The 15576-nt window shown below is 36.5% G+C and overlaps 1 protein-coding gene across 1 annotated transcript in view; it reads right to left on the reverse strand.

Annotated features, from left to right (window-relative positions):
* The window catches only part of LOC114357998 (uncharacterized), a 54675-nt gene that overhangs the window by 15941 nt on the left and 23158 nt on the right, over positions 1-15576 (reverse strand). Inside the window, exon 3 of the mRNA XM_028311848.1 lies at positions 11642-11789. Within this exon, the coding sequence (XP_028167649.1) occupies positions 11642-11789 (148 nt within the window). The remainder of the gene's footprint in view (positions 1-11641; positions 11790-15576) is intronic.

Raw genomic sequence — 15576 nt, forward strand, 5'->3', positions numbered from 1 at the left:
TCAGTAATGCAATAAAGTTCATAAGGTGTTTTCATTGTCTACTAGTAATGATGCAATTCATTATGCATTTACAAGTACAAATATAATTTGTGTATTGCACCTACACACGTAACACGCCTCAATTTTTAACGATTGCAATTAGTTCGTCATGCAATCAACCGTAGAATCAAGGAGTGTGGGGGCGGCAAAATCAACAATCTGTATTGACTATTGACCTCTATTCAAACCGCTAATTTGCGAACAAATAATTAGTGATTAATATGAATGCGGGTCCAAATTCAGTCGCAGCCTCGGTGGCCAGAGATCATGATAAATGGATAATCATTTTCTCATTACCGTTCCTCGATTCAAGGATAACATTCAAGTAATTTTTCGCTCTACTTACCTAATTAGACTGGAGCATCGTTTGGTGAATTTTAACAATCTTTTGTTTTGCTAATGACTGCTCTATTAAATATAGAATAACTATTAATTTAATAAATTGGAGTATTTTGGTGAGTACTAACAATGTTACAAGTGCTACTGTTAATGTAAGAACATTAACCATTTACAAATGAGTGGGAAATTGTGTCACTAATCGTATATTAAGAATAGTATCTAATCATGATAAAACGAAGGCTTCAGGACGAATGTATGACCTAATTAATATTAAAGTAAGTATTATAGAGCAGTTAATCGTATAAGCTCTGTAAAACTTAATTGATATCTGTTGGTGAAAAGAAAATTGAAAATATGCTAAATTACCGAAGTTTAATATTATTATTCTAATATAATAAATTATGCCTATGTTATCATAGAGCTTTTGATTTTGGAGTTCAAATGCCAAAAGTAATGAAGCTACAATAAATAAGGTAATAAGAAAAGCTTATTTTTGTGTTTTGTATTCATTACTAAGTAAGTGTAATACGAGTACCTCCTTCTGTAACTAATATTTGATACAATGCATGTTCTATAATAGCTATACAAAACACTTATGCAATTCAAAACCGATACAAATATACTAATGATCATGTAATTAAAGGTTTAACCAATCAATCAATACATTGTTTGTTGCGTGAAGTAGGTACCTACTTTATTTATTTAGATATCAAGACCAATACGAAGGTTTCGTTTTAAATAGGTGCTAAATAAAGCAATTATGATATAAGATTCTGTTTCTTAGCAATTATGTTATGATACTAGATTCTGTTTCTTTTTTTTTCTTTGAATAAATTCACAATTCATTAATTAATGTGAATGTCATCAAATCTGGAATGGCATTTAATAGCCTCATATTATTTTCAGAGACTGGAATTATATTTACTTAGGTATTCATCAAAACGATACCATAATACAGAGGGTATTTGTGGGTTTTACTAGGAAGAAAAGGAGCCAAACAGTAGTAGATTATTTATCAAATAAGTCCTATCTTACAAAATAAAAATAAATAATAGTGGTAATAAACTAGAATTTTAACAACAATGAACAAAACGCAATTTAAAATTTTACCTGTTTATGTGGCAATAAGGAGGCATTTTTATTGAATTACCGAACTGTAATAATTCTGTAATCTTCATGTAATTAAACAAATCAATCATAAGCTGTTGCTAAGGGAGCTTGTAATAATGCGTTATTAAACCAAGTAGGAACAGTCTTGTGAGTTTTGTTTGATTGCAATATCAATTTAATTGATAGTGTTGGTACCAGTGCAAGGTCGATGGAAAGGACCGATAAATCCAATTCAATAAAAGTCGAAATGTCGCAAATACGGAATTGAACTTCCGGTTGGGTGGTGAACGGGTTAAAAGAAAGTCAATATGAAAAAATACAAAGCTTTAAAAGTAAATATATAAAATAGGCTTCTGGAATAGATGATGAAAATTATTAAACCTACTCGTAAGTATTGTTCTTACTCTATATTTGAAAGGTACATCATGTTGAAATAACGGCAGCAAGTTAAACCTCTGATGAAAATAGGTTATCTTGCCTATGGCGATTTGCAATACAGCCAGAGTGTAGATTTATTCCGTAGAACAGTTAAAATATGGCAAAATTAACATAAGGTTTTATAGCTAGTACTTTCAGGCTTTATAAAATAACGAAATAAATTTTAAAGGTCGAGGTTTCCTGTTTAATGTGGAACCCTAAAATTATTTATGAAATCGGATGGGTAGTTCCGGCAAACTTTATCTCTTCATATTAATGCAGATAGATATTATCTTAAAATCTGATAGCAAAAAGTAATCAGGACCAATTTAATTAAACAATTTTGTATACCTACAAAATTGACTGACGCACAGACTTCAATTCTCAAACAAAGATTTAGTATTCAAACTAGGTGTTAGGACTATAAAAAATTCAGTGTCAATGTTAGGCCCAGAACAGACGGTGAAACGCAACTGCAACGAAACTGCAACTTTCTGATGATTCTGATGAATGAAACTGAAACTGAAAGTTTCAAACCGGTCGCGTCATGTGTGGTCTCTCAACGTACGCTATGGCAGAAACTTAGATGCAACTCAAAAGTAACTAGCAGTTGCAGTTTCGTTGCAGTTGCGTTTCACCGTCTGTTCTGGGCCTAAGTCTACATTATTGTTTGCAAGATTACCAAAGTCAATTGGCGGACTATACGTAGCCAGGTTTCATCATCAACTCTTGAAGACAAAACTGTAACGCTCAGCTAAGAATTGTCGGTTTTCGACATCCATTCAGAGCAATTAAAATAAACACGTCAGAATTAATTATGAACGTTAGGTATCAGATTGGCGTTTTAAATAATGAGTGAACCCTTCATTTACTCAAGTGTTTACATTCTCGTTCATTTCCTTGATTTCTCAATTCCATAGCGTTAATGTGGCAAATCAAAATTAAAATCAAATCTCTATTTGTTTTAACTAATGAGTTCTCATACTTACAAAAATAGTCAAATCTTTAAAATTATCATTCATTCATTGAAAAAAAAACAAATGAATGAATTGTTTAATTCTTATTTTGACAGTGTCAATGGCCTTCATTTGTTTTCTAAAGTACACTGACAATTTTGTTTGTTCGAAAGAATGCCGTCGATCGTATTATTAACAAATGTCAATTGAAAAGAAAATCGTGTCTCGATGAATCTGTTTGAAAAGATAAAACAAAAAATAGCCTCGCGATAACCAAAACAAAACTACTTAATCCCACAAGTGAACAGTTGCGTCCAAATTTTAATTAATATTGCAAAATCAACAAGGGCCCTTGAGGAGCGCCGTCAGTCGTTATTAATTCCGAGGGTAGACAGGCATGTGGCGACACGGTTTTTGCTCGGCCGAGCGGGTAGTCGAGTAGGGCATAAGGGTCAGTGCACACTTGCACACGCAGGCAATGATTTAAACATCTTTGCCTTGACGGACGGCCATGGACATACGCTACACGTGCAATTAAGAAGGCTGTGGAAAATATTGTTTTGCTTATGATTAATCAGGGATTTTCAATTTTTGAGTTACTGCATTAAAAATAAAACCGCAAAATGCCCACCACTGCTTGCGATAGTCATTTTTTGTTTTCAGGATTCGAATTTTTTAATAGAACGAACGGTTTACGATTAGTTAATTAAACAATTCGCGTTACACTGACCACGCAAACCATATCTATAATAAAATACGTTAAAATATTACTAAATGTCAGTTAGCCGACTATTCTTGGGAAAATTATTTAGCCAGTACCAGTTTACGCGGCAAAATCATGTGCTGATAATTACACAGTCGTGAGCCCACCAATCACTCTGCAAGAAATCATACATATTATTATACCGATTGATTTCCACGTCCCAATCGGCAAGACGTAAATAAAGTCATTTTGAGCATATTTTCCGTGGGTCCATTTAGCAACACGGTCCAGTTATTACACCGGCAATTATTTATAATCACAACTATCTACGAAATTGACGTTTTCGAAGTGTTTATCAATTAAAAGCAACTGCTGGGTACACCTACAGAGAGCGCTGTTGCTAAAGACGATTATGGTGTAGGGAACGCGGAATAAACCGGTATCTGCCACTTGCTGTTTGGAAACAGCATCGGGCTTATGAATCAGTTCGATATCTGATATAAAGTATCTACGTATCTTAGAACAATGCGTCATTTGAAGAAAACTTATGTATTAAATTGATTTGCATAATATGCAATTACACCAGAAGTTTCAGAACGTTCAAATCCACATCTATAAACGCAAAATTGACGGGTTGGATACTTTTTATCAAAATCTACAGACGAAGCCGCAGGCACAAGCTAAAATTCAATTAATAAATATGCAAAACACTTGAATGTGCCATATTAAGTACTAGTCTAAAATAATTAGTTTCTTTAGAAATGCATCATGCGAGAACTACGAAACTAATCTAATTTGCCTACTATAATTTATAGCCAATATATGCATTACAAATTGACGTATATCTTACGTCGTTACTCACTTCCTAAGGATATTGCAATGCCATTTTCAGTACACGCACTTCAATTTGCCCAGGACCCAAAATATACCTCCCAGGTTTAAAATGTCAGAAATCGAGTACAAATTGATTAATATGTTCGACTTACGTCAAACAAGTCGTATTAAAGTCGCATTTACGTCGTTTAGGGTAAGTCCAGGATAGATGCCCCACTTTTTGAAACAGCTCTGTAACTCATTCAGTAAGTTTTTATCAACAATTTGACCTTAGTATCTATAAACTTTGGTCTTTCGTCTATGATATTACTATAATTATTTTAGTTTAAGTTATACCGATTCTGAGTAAATACCATTTTAATTGACCTCTAAAAAGTGGGATAGACGCCTAATGTGGGGGATAGAAGACTCACTGTATGATTGCTTCAAAGGATAGATGCCTGATGCAGGGATAGATGACTCGTTAATACAGTTTTTGAATTCTAAGGATCAAATGCATTTTGAAATCAAACAAGATTGTTTGTTATGAATGAATTAAAAATGAAATTTAGTATTTTTTATTAAAAAATAGTACATAGTACATCTACCCGAAAAACATAACCCTCCTTCTAGCGCAGTCGGGTAAAAAGGTAATTTGATCAGAAGGGCACCCTATTATTACTTTCGTAAGGTTAGCCGTACTACATTCTTTTTTTCTTCTTAACTACTTGCTACTTGTGACAAAAAGAGCAGGTTAGGATAGATGCCCCTAGGTGCATGGGACATGGCCCTAAGGGCATCTATACCCAAAAAAAATTAGGCAACTATCCTTTTAGCATAGGATAGGTGCCTTTTTTAATCAAAAATATAATAACACTAAAAATCGAATTAAACATGGCTATCCCGTCTAATTTATAAGATAGTCTATCAAATTATATAAAAATCTGCTTCATTTTACAGCTGCCAAAAAAAATATGCATTAAAAGATACTTACCAATTTTATTTCGACGCTCGCTAAGGTTTGGCCGCGGAAGATTTTTGCTCTCACTGGCTAAACGAACGCACTCTTTGATGGTTTGCGAGGCGAAAAGTGGTACGGGGAGGTCCCTTTCTATTATACGTACTATAACTTTAGGCTAAGTTACTTGTAACATAGTGTACTTAAAATCGCGGCACCTATCCCACTGGGGCATGTATCCTGGAATTACCCTAAGTAAATCAATCCGGGTAATGGTAAAACAAAGCTTGTTCCTCTTTGATTGATGGAAGATTGATACAAGAGCTGGGTAAACATTGGCGAACCAATTCTTGTTACCAACGTCAAATAAACTGTAGATCAATTTGCATTTTGTAATGTAAGCACAGAAGATGGCTGGAGTCAAAAGCGGTGGCGATTGTTCTATACTAAACAACCAAAAAGTACATCTAGAATATGTACATATGAATTTGGTCTTATTTAATGCAGGATTAAATGCCCTTCAACCGTCAGGAAGACCACTTTTCGATAGGGTAAGTCCTTTACGCAGTATAACCGGAAAACCGAAAAAGCGCTCCTTTCGGGGGGCCCCACCACTTAAGCACAACTCCGTCGAAGTCGAAAACCTAGGAGAGTCTTAATGGGCAACCAATGAAGCCATTAAAGCAATAAAATCTTTTGTAGGAATTATTTCCGATTTAAAATCTAATTCTACTGGACTATAAGTAACTGACCTATAACTTATAATACCTAATCAACTGAGAGTCCCAAAATATGATTTCTTCACGATTTAGACATCTTGATAGCCATGTCATAGACGTGCAGTACCTTAAGCAAATCAGGCTACACTTTTTTGTAATAAAACAGCAACTATTATAACCAAATGAGATTCACTAGAATTTAGCTTGATGTGCCGTTCACATTACACAGGACTAAGGCATGTAGATGACTTAGATAAAGACAACACATAAAGACTACAATGTTCTGTAATTTACCAAATACGTACGCCTGTGTGCCAACTGTTTGCTAGTCGCTCGAAACTGCCTATTGAATGCAACTATCTAGTGATCTCTTTCACTTGTCTTACACCACTTTGTTACCAAATGGGTACCATTATATTACCATAATTTGCGTACAAGTTATTGGGCATTCGAAGCAAAAGGTCGTCCGCTCGCGTGGGCCCTTACAATGATAATGCGTTTACCTACTTATGCTCGAGTGGCCATCGAGATAGGACGAGGAGATACTGACACTAATAAGCGATTAACTAATTAGGTGCAGTCACGGAACTTCCTCGGGCAAATTAAAGGTTATTTGCGCAATTTTTTTATTAAAAAGTAATGGAGTTGCGGGGAAGTGTTGATTTTGAAACTTGTACTTTGGAGTTTAGACTATATGCTTATTTAAGACGGGAGCTCGTTATTATGAAACGAAGTTCAAAGCTAGATCAAGATTATATTCAAGCCAAGTGTACAAAGTTTAAGTTATTGATTACTACACGACTATAAAAAACATCGCGGTTTTCAACCAAAATAATATTTTGTCCGATATGCTGGATCGCACGCCTTCATGCAGACTTCAAAATAAATCTTAATTCAATTTGGCTTCTACATTCTTACTGATACTGAAATTCAATTTCATTAGAGCTATGAAATCAATTACCTATTATGAAATTCAGTTATTGTTTGAGAATGATATGAGATATAAAAAAAAATGTAGAGTCGTTACTAGATCTATTATTATCGCAGCTCCAAGACATTTAAATCAAATAATGACTTTAATAATAACGTAGCCTGAGATACTATCAGGTAGCATTTCACGGCCAAACCATTTTTGAGTGATATTGTGAAATTGGACTCGCCCAATGATCGAATTTTTTCGGCGCACGCGCAGCGTAGGCGTTAGAGCCAAAGCACACGATGCATTGCGACGCCGCACCGCAAAGATTTCGCCGTAACGCGTGACGCAGCGGCCGCCGCACCGCTCGTGTGCCCGCCACTGATATTTCTATGTAAGACGACGCAAACGACACCGCCCCGGGGTCGCACCGCCGCCGCAACGCATCGTGTACTTTGGCTCTAAATTACGGGCAACAATACTTCTACCATTATGCGTATTACAAATAAGTACACATAATTGCACTCATTCATAAATGTTATTAGCAAACGTTGACAACCATTTCGCAATTTAAAAAGGCTAAGTATACTTTTGACGTTTGCTTTTAGTTAATGGATGGAGAAAAGTGTACCATGGATTGATTGATGGTGCAGTCCTTTATTGGATCATTACATATCCGCCCACGATTACGCCATGGATCAAAGCGACAGGTTCTTAATACTATAAGGTTAAGAACGATAGATTAGGTTAAGTATCTATAACTACCATGGAAAATTCCTGAACCAAAATTCATAAAGTTGTGATGTGTGGTGGAGCAGTAATGATAGTGTCACACTTTATACTCATACTGTCGTTAAACCACACGTCGTTTATTTAATTTGTTTGTCAGTATGTGTCAATAAAGTTATTATGATATAAGTATGTAATAAAAGGAAAAAAAAAACATCTGCACGCAATGAAGCGAATGACATGCTTAGTGCACGTCATCAGAGAAGACGATTGCAATTGACAAGAAACAATGAATGAAGTAAATAATTATGAATGAAAATTGTGTAAGAAAGCAATTAATGTTGACTTAGCCACTTTGTTACTAGCTTAGAATATGATTAAGTAGTAAAAACTAGGGAAATAAGAAAGAGTTACTTTCGTAGGTAAGTATACGCAAATTGTCTTTTGTTTAATAGCATGATCACTATTTCACCAATCAAATAACGAAGTCAAACGTTAACTATTCTAACAATATTAGAATAGACAAGTGTGTCAGTTCAATTAAACTATACATTACATGTTGACTAGACATGTTACGGTGTTCCTTTAACCGAAATAGGATATCCAAATATAGCCATGATATTTCGGAAATAGGAAATGTTTCAGACTGGCTTAGTTTTGACAGGTAACACGCCGTGTTAATTAATTTGAATTACGTCGCGTGTGTGATCATAATTTCTCAATATCTCTGATTTAATTTATAGTTTTCATATCTATGAAATGTTGATGCTTTAAATGACGGATATTCTCGGTGAAATAGACGTTAAACATTTCGTAGAGCATCAGTTTTAAAAAGAAGATATTACCTTATTAAAAATGATGCTGATTAAAAAATTTCAATCATAAATTCCTAGAATTTTCATCTGAAGGTGTATCACCTTTATTGATATGGCGAACGTAGTTGTTAATTTGTTTACATATTTGTTTTAGTAACACCTACGAGATAATATAATCGTGGTGATTAACTCACAGCCTTCTGATGTTAATTATTAACCGAATCAAGGTTTCGTTTGCCGTTGCAATATCAAGGAAATGCATTGAAAACGCGATGAGTATACACATGTAAATATACGGATGAGAGCACATCAAGCTGTACATTTTCATTGCAAAATGGTCCTTATCACAACTTGATAAGATTCCATAGTGATTAGCTTGATTTGCTATTATCTGTACAACGAATAAAAATTGGCCAAGATATAGAGCTCTTATGACTACGCGCGTAATATCCCTCATGAATCATGAGATTGGGCAAGGCAATTGATTCTAGATTCTTCCGTTAATTGGTGAATATATTAGGATTGTACTTAGTTCACCATCACGTTTCATTTGGGTGAAACAGTAAATCTGGGGCTTATTAGCTTTAACACGAACGGCAGTCTATCTGGCAATCGATGATTCATTTTAGTATATTAGATTTTAGATGTTTTCATGTTTTGAACAAGATTGCAAAATCTTACCCCTCACACAATACGTAAGGTGTCAATGTATTTACTTTGATGTGCCGACGTCTACATTATACGATAGGAGCATAGTATGACAGAAAAAATATACAAATCTTTATCTTAAACTAAATGATTTCACATAAACGGCTCTTGTCAATAAATAATATGTTAAAATCCTAGTTTACATATCCTACACGCTGCAGGAAGCAGGGCCAGCTGTCACGATATATCATAGTCATCAAGAATATGTAAAGCACCGCATGTATTAGAACACAAGCTCTACATGTGTTATTTACTTGATTGATGACTTTAAATCAACCAAAAAAGAGCTCTAAGGATACTAAAAAATCTTACAGTGTAATAGCAAATTCGTTTCAATTTTTAATAAGCACCAACATTTTTAATGTTAAGTAGCCCTTGCTTATAATACTAAGGTGAATTAAATTACCGTTGAGACAAACTGGTTTTGATAAGAAGAAATGACAAAGAAACCCAGTTTGTCGCCTAGGCTCTACAAGAATCACAAAAAATGTCTGACATGACTCTTGTATTCAACTCGTTGAAGGTTGTTAAGTAGTAACTGATTGGAAGCAGATATTTCGCGGCAAAAACATCTATTAGTTTAGTAGGTAGGCGTCTTTTCTTGGCAGTCAAACTGGTAACTGGTCTACTTTTTCATGTCACCAAGGAGAAAAAATAAGTATGTGTGCAGTACACGTCACTAGGGTTACTCGTATGAGGGATATGTGCTCCTAAAGTAAGCCTAAGAATAGTGTTGTATACCTGTATTGGCTCTAGGGTCCCTAGCCGCCGCAGAGTTCCTAGATTAGGAGCGCCAAAGCTGGTCGCGAAGAAGTTGTCGTAGTCATTGAACGACTAGATTGCGCCGTTTAAAATATTAAGTTATCTTTGCAGTTAAATGTAGGTTACGCACTCTGTTAGCTCAGCACAAGGGAGTTGGGACTACGTGCTCCTAAAACTAAGAATAGTGTTGTAATGTGTGTTGCTAACAATCGATCAACATGGACATCATTAGGGAGGCCTATGTTCAGCAGTGGACGCCCTAATGGCTAAAATGATGATGATGATAATGAGTACTGTAATACCTGTGTTGGCTCTGGGGTCCCTAGCTGCCGCAGCTGAGAGCCCCCCTAGGTTGGGAGCGCCAAAGCTGGTCACGAAGAAGTTGTGAATAACTACGTGTTCATATCACTAGGGATACAGAGAATTCTCCCTCCAATCTAAGCCCAAAATAGTACTGTAATACCTGTGTTGGCTCTGGGGTCCCTAGCTGCCGCAGCTGAGAGCCCCCCTAGGTTGGGAGCGCCAAAGCTGGTCGCGAGGAAGTTGTCGTAGTCGTTGAACGACCAGATTTCTAAACAGAACTATTCTCTTAGGTTGGGGAGTTGGGACTAACGGGTTCCTAAGCCTAAAAATAGTGCTGTAATACCTGTATTGGCTTTGGAGTCTCTAGCTGCCGCAGCTGAGAGCCCCCTTAGGTTGGGAGCGCCAAAGCTGGTCGCGAAGAAGTTGTGAATAGCTACGTGTTCATATCACTAGGGATACAGAGAATACTCCCTCCAATCTAAGCCCAAAAATAGTGCTGTAATACCTGTATTGGCTCTGGGGTCCCTAGCTGCCGCAGCTGAGAGCCCCCCTAGGTTGGGAGCGCCAAAGCTGGTCGCGAAGAAGTTGTGAATAGCTACGTGTTCAGTTCATATCACTAGGGATACAGAGAATATACTCCCTCCAATCCAAGCCCAAAAATAGTGCTGTAATACCTGTATTGGCTCTGGGGTCCCTAGCTGCCGCAGCTGAGAGCCCCCCTAGGTTGGGAGCGCCAAAGCTGGTCGCGAAGAAGATGTGAATAGCTACGTGTACAGTTCATATCACTAGGGATACAGAGAATACTCCCTCCAATCTAAGCTCAAGAATAGTGCTGTAATACCTGTATTGGCTCTGGGGTCCCTAGCTGCCGCAGCTGAGAGCCCCCCTAGGTTGGGAGCGCCAAAGCTGGTCGCGAAGAAGTTGTCGTAGTCGTTGAACGACCAGATTTCTAAACAGAACTATTCTCTTAGGTTGGGGAGTTGGGACTACGGGTTCCTAAGCCTAAAAATAGTGCTGTAATACCTGTATTGGCTCTGGAGTCCCTAGCTGCCGCAGCTGAGAGCCCCCCTAGGTTGGGAGCGCCAAAGCTGGTCGCGAAGAAGTTGTGAATAGCTACGTGTTCATATCACTAGGGATACAGAGAATACTCCCTCCAATCTAAGCCCAAAAATAGTGATGTAATACCTGTATTGGCTCTGGAGTCCCTATTAGCTGCCGCAGCCGAGCCCCCCTATATGTTGTGAGTGCCAAAGCTGATCGCGAAGAAGTTGTGAATAACTACGTGTTCGTTCATATCACTAGGGATACAGAGAATACTCCCTCCAATCTAAGACCAAAAATAGTGCTGTAATACCTGTATTGGCTCTGGGGTCCCTAGCTGCCGCAGCTGAGAGCCCCCCTAGGTTGGGAGCGCCAAAGCTGGTCGCGAAGAAGTTGTCGTATTCGTTTCCGTACCCGAACTGTGCGGTCGTGAGCACAACGCACACGCACAGCACTATCGCCTGTAACAAAAGAAAAGTTTGTGAGTAAAAATGGGTAAAAATTGGAAAGTAATTAAGGTGGAAATTTATAGTTCATGAAAATTTATTTCATGAACGATAAAAGTACTCGCAGATTTTGTAATCTTAGTAAAGAATTGGTGACAAATATAATATTTCTACTATTACTTATTACATCAAAATGTTCAATTAATACTTATTGGATCTAAAAAACTATTAGGTAGGTACTATAAAATGAGATAACTGTATTCTTTCTGCCAGCACCTATTGTCATACAACAGAAATCACTACTAAAGATTACTTTGCAATATATCTGGGGTAAGAGCAGTTTCAGGTACGAAAAACCTGTGCATATCATTTTCAAGAATCGATGCAAAGACATTGGTGTCTTTAGAGACAAACAAACAAACATTTTATCTTATTTAATAGTACTACCTATAAATAGAAGTAGATTTTCATGTAAACTTGTGACCTCCGCGGCCAGTCGTGTTCCGCTATAGGGCGCGACCGGCATAAATAGAATTTAAATATTCCAAGTAGCTGCGATACACGGCTAAAGATATGCCGTAAATACTATAAAAGCTACACTATAAGATAATCCTGGCATCTATGCTATTTAATCATTTTCTATCTACTTATGTAGGTAGTCGATGTATTTGAATCTAAGTAACGAAATAAAATTTCACTTCGCTTCCCGGTTTGTAATAAGAATACATAACAAGGCTTTAAATAATAAAACATTTAATGTTGTTTCTAAACTATAATAAAAACAAAACACTACTTGATTACATTCACCACATTTAAAATACACTTTTTATTATAATCAAGACCCAAACTGTTGTTTCTTTAATCAAAGAACAATTAGTTAGTATAAACTCATAAGTATATGTGTCCTAATCAATAAACATTCAGTTTTTATTAACAAAGTCTTAAGTCCGAGTATGAGGAGGAGGAAATCCGCAGAAAAACCAAAGTGACTGACATAGCTCGCAGAATTGCTAAAATCAAGTGGCAGTGGGCGGGGCACATAGCTCGTAGAGACGATGGCCGTTGGGGCAGAAAAGTTCACGAGTGGCGACCAGGGGCTGGAAGACGTAGCGTGGGCAGACCTCCTACTAGGTGGACCGACGATATGGTAAAGGTCGCGGAAAGAGCCTGGATGCGGGCAGCGCAGGACCGTGCATTGTGGAAAACCTTGGAGAAGGCCTTTGTCCAGCAGTAGACGTCATTTGGCTGAAACGAATGAACGAACGAAAGTCTTAAGTCTAAATTCCCTCCACAGCAGGGAACCAAACCCGGAACACCAACTAGGAAGGCACAGCCAGCTGACCAAACGGGTTTATGTTGAAAGCCGACGAATGTGGGCACAAAAGTCTCAGACCTTGACTGATTACAAAATAAAACCAATCATTATGTAGCAAATTATACAGCCATGTTAAAGTCTTGAGCAATTGACTAAGTGTCCTAATTATTTTTTTGATCGGAACTAAAAATGTAATTGTCTAAAATCTGAACGGAATATTAATTTGGCCTATTATTGTGACATAGAAACATAATTGGTGCTCTAGTTTTTATATGGAGAAGGTAACGTGGGCAGACATTTTTTTCCAAGTGACTGGCCAAATTGTCACATGTTCATAACATTAGAGACACTGGCAGTTTACAAAAAAAACTTTAAAGGCTTCGATGATTAAAAAGTTTTAAATATTCAAATGAAGAATGCACTTCCACCACCAACTTCAATTTTTGTCAAAAGAGTAACAATTTTAGTAGGTAGTGTACCTTTAAGTTCTATATCATTAATGTCAATCTTAAATGGCAAATTCGAATCGAACATCGAACTCAACATCGACCACCCATTACAAGAACCATACATTCCAGATTAGCTATTATACAATAGTAGAAACACCAATATCCATGTCAGGTCGTAATGCATAGTTATAATAATTCATCATGCAAACAAATTAGGCAATGCAAACATAATAACAACAAAGTCGCAACATACTCATTCCAGGATAACGGTATGCCAAAAATTTACTTCTAGACTTTTTGGAAATGTTAGGAAACAATGACATATCAGAAACTATTGTACCTACCCACTCATAAAAGTCATTCGTCTGAAACCTTGAATTCTTTCAGTAATTTAGACATAATTTACTTTCTAAAGTGATAAAAATTCACAACAATTGTAAACAAATAATAACGGTCATTATGGCTTACATGGCACAGAAACTTATTTACATAATCGTTTATTAATGAATCAATTCAATAACTGCATACCATCGCGTGTTTTGTTCACTTACTTTTCATTCAGAATCAATCGCATGTTATGCAATAATAGATCTAATCAATGAGTCTTACGAACGTACATGAACTAAAAACTTAATAGTGCCACAATAACAATAGGTAATTAATATTAGCTGTTATTTCAACAGACCTAGACGTGTTAGTTTTTTATCCAAAGCTAATGGACAATAAAATACAGATACGTTTTGCAACAAAAACAATCCATCGTTAAACGCAATGGCGGCAAAAAATCTGCCAGATGTTTTGCTACCTTTTCAAAATTGAAACTAGGAACAGGCAAAGGGCAAAAACCTTATACTGCCTAATAGACTGCAACCGCTCAAGTATCAAAATGATTTCTTTTTTTTTATATAACCATTATCAAGCAAAGGCATCAATCGCATACAGCCAGTAAATGACTTCTTTCTAATTTAGCGCCTTTAATTTTGTCCATCAATATTATTTAAATCGGTAGAATAAACCCCAAACTAACTAAAATTTTATACTTAACCTAATCAATTTAAATACGAGGATCTATAAAACGCATTCCGATAATTTATTTAAGAATCATATCATAGCATTATTTAAAGCTACAGACGCTACAAAACGCTACAAACTTTTAACTCCGCGTAGCAAGGGAAACTGCGGAAATGCAGCTTATGCCTGTATTACGTAACGTCGCACTGGAACTGGTTTTAGCGATACGTGTGAACTTGACGCGGCCTCAGCCGAGGTCCGCCGAAGGCAGGCCACATGTGTGACGTCACGTCACACTGACGTGTGACCACGTGCGCGCCGGGTCATGCGAAATTAAACTGGTATTCGCTGGGTGCGAAGTACTAGGTACTACATAATACATTTTAATATCATTCAATAATCGCATGAAAAGGGTCCTACTGGGAACTTAAATAAAAGAGTGGACTGTATTTCGATAGGGCTGGTTTAATAGCCGTTTACAATTTGGAAATAACTAGACTATACTACAACGTGGTAGTACAAAAATGAGTCACAGTCAATGATATTATATAAAAACAAAATTCTATAATATCATAGGTCACAGTAGTTGTTGTGCACAGATGTTTGCCTTATGATGAGAGCGTGAATTATTGAACTCTGCCCTTGTTTTGTTCTTAATTCTGCTACATCTCGGACTTGTCCAGCCAATACCATCAACTTTCCTTTAAATACGGTTTGTGGTTGGAATTTGATATTGTAACACTCACAAACCCGGTCTTCAAAACAATACTCATTTCGATCTGAAAACGATATTTAATTTATTACTAGCGATACAGGAACATTTAAATATATTTACTGTTATATGATAAAACCGTTAAAGTAGCTTTTTCTTTTCGTTTTACTGTAAAACTACAACTATAAATGAAGTAAACAAACCCTGACACAATCAAAATTAAACACACTTTTTGGACTTACCTCATTTGATTTGAATGACCAATATGATTTCAAAACCTTTTTTCCACCCAAATCGTGGTATCACAACAATTTA

This window comes from Ostrinia furnacalis, unplaced genomic scaffold, assembly GCF_004193835.3.
Source record: "Ostrinia furnacalis isolate ACB-3 unplaced genomic scaffold, ASM419383v2 OfSCF3549, whole genome shotgun sequence".
NCBI classification, from domain to species: Eukaryota; Metazoa; Arthropoda; class Insecta; order Lepidoptera; family Crambidae; genus Ostrinia; species Ostrinia furnacalis.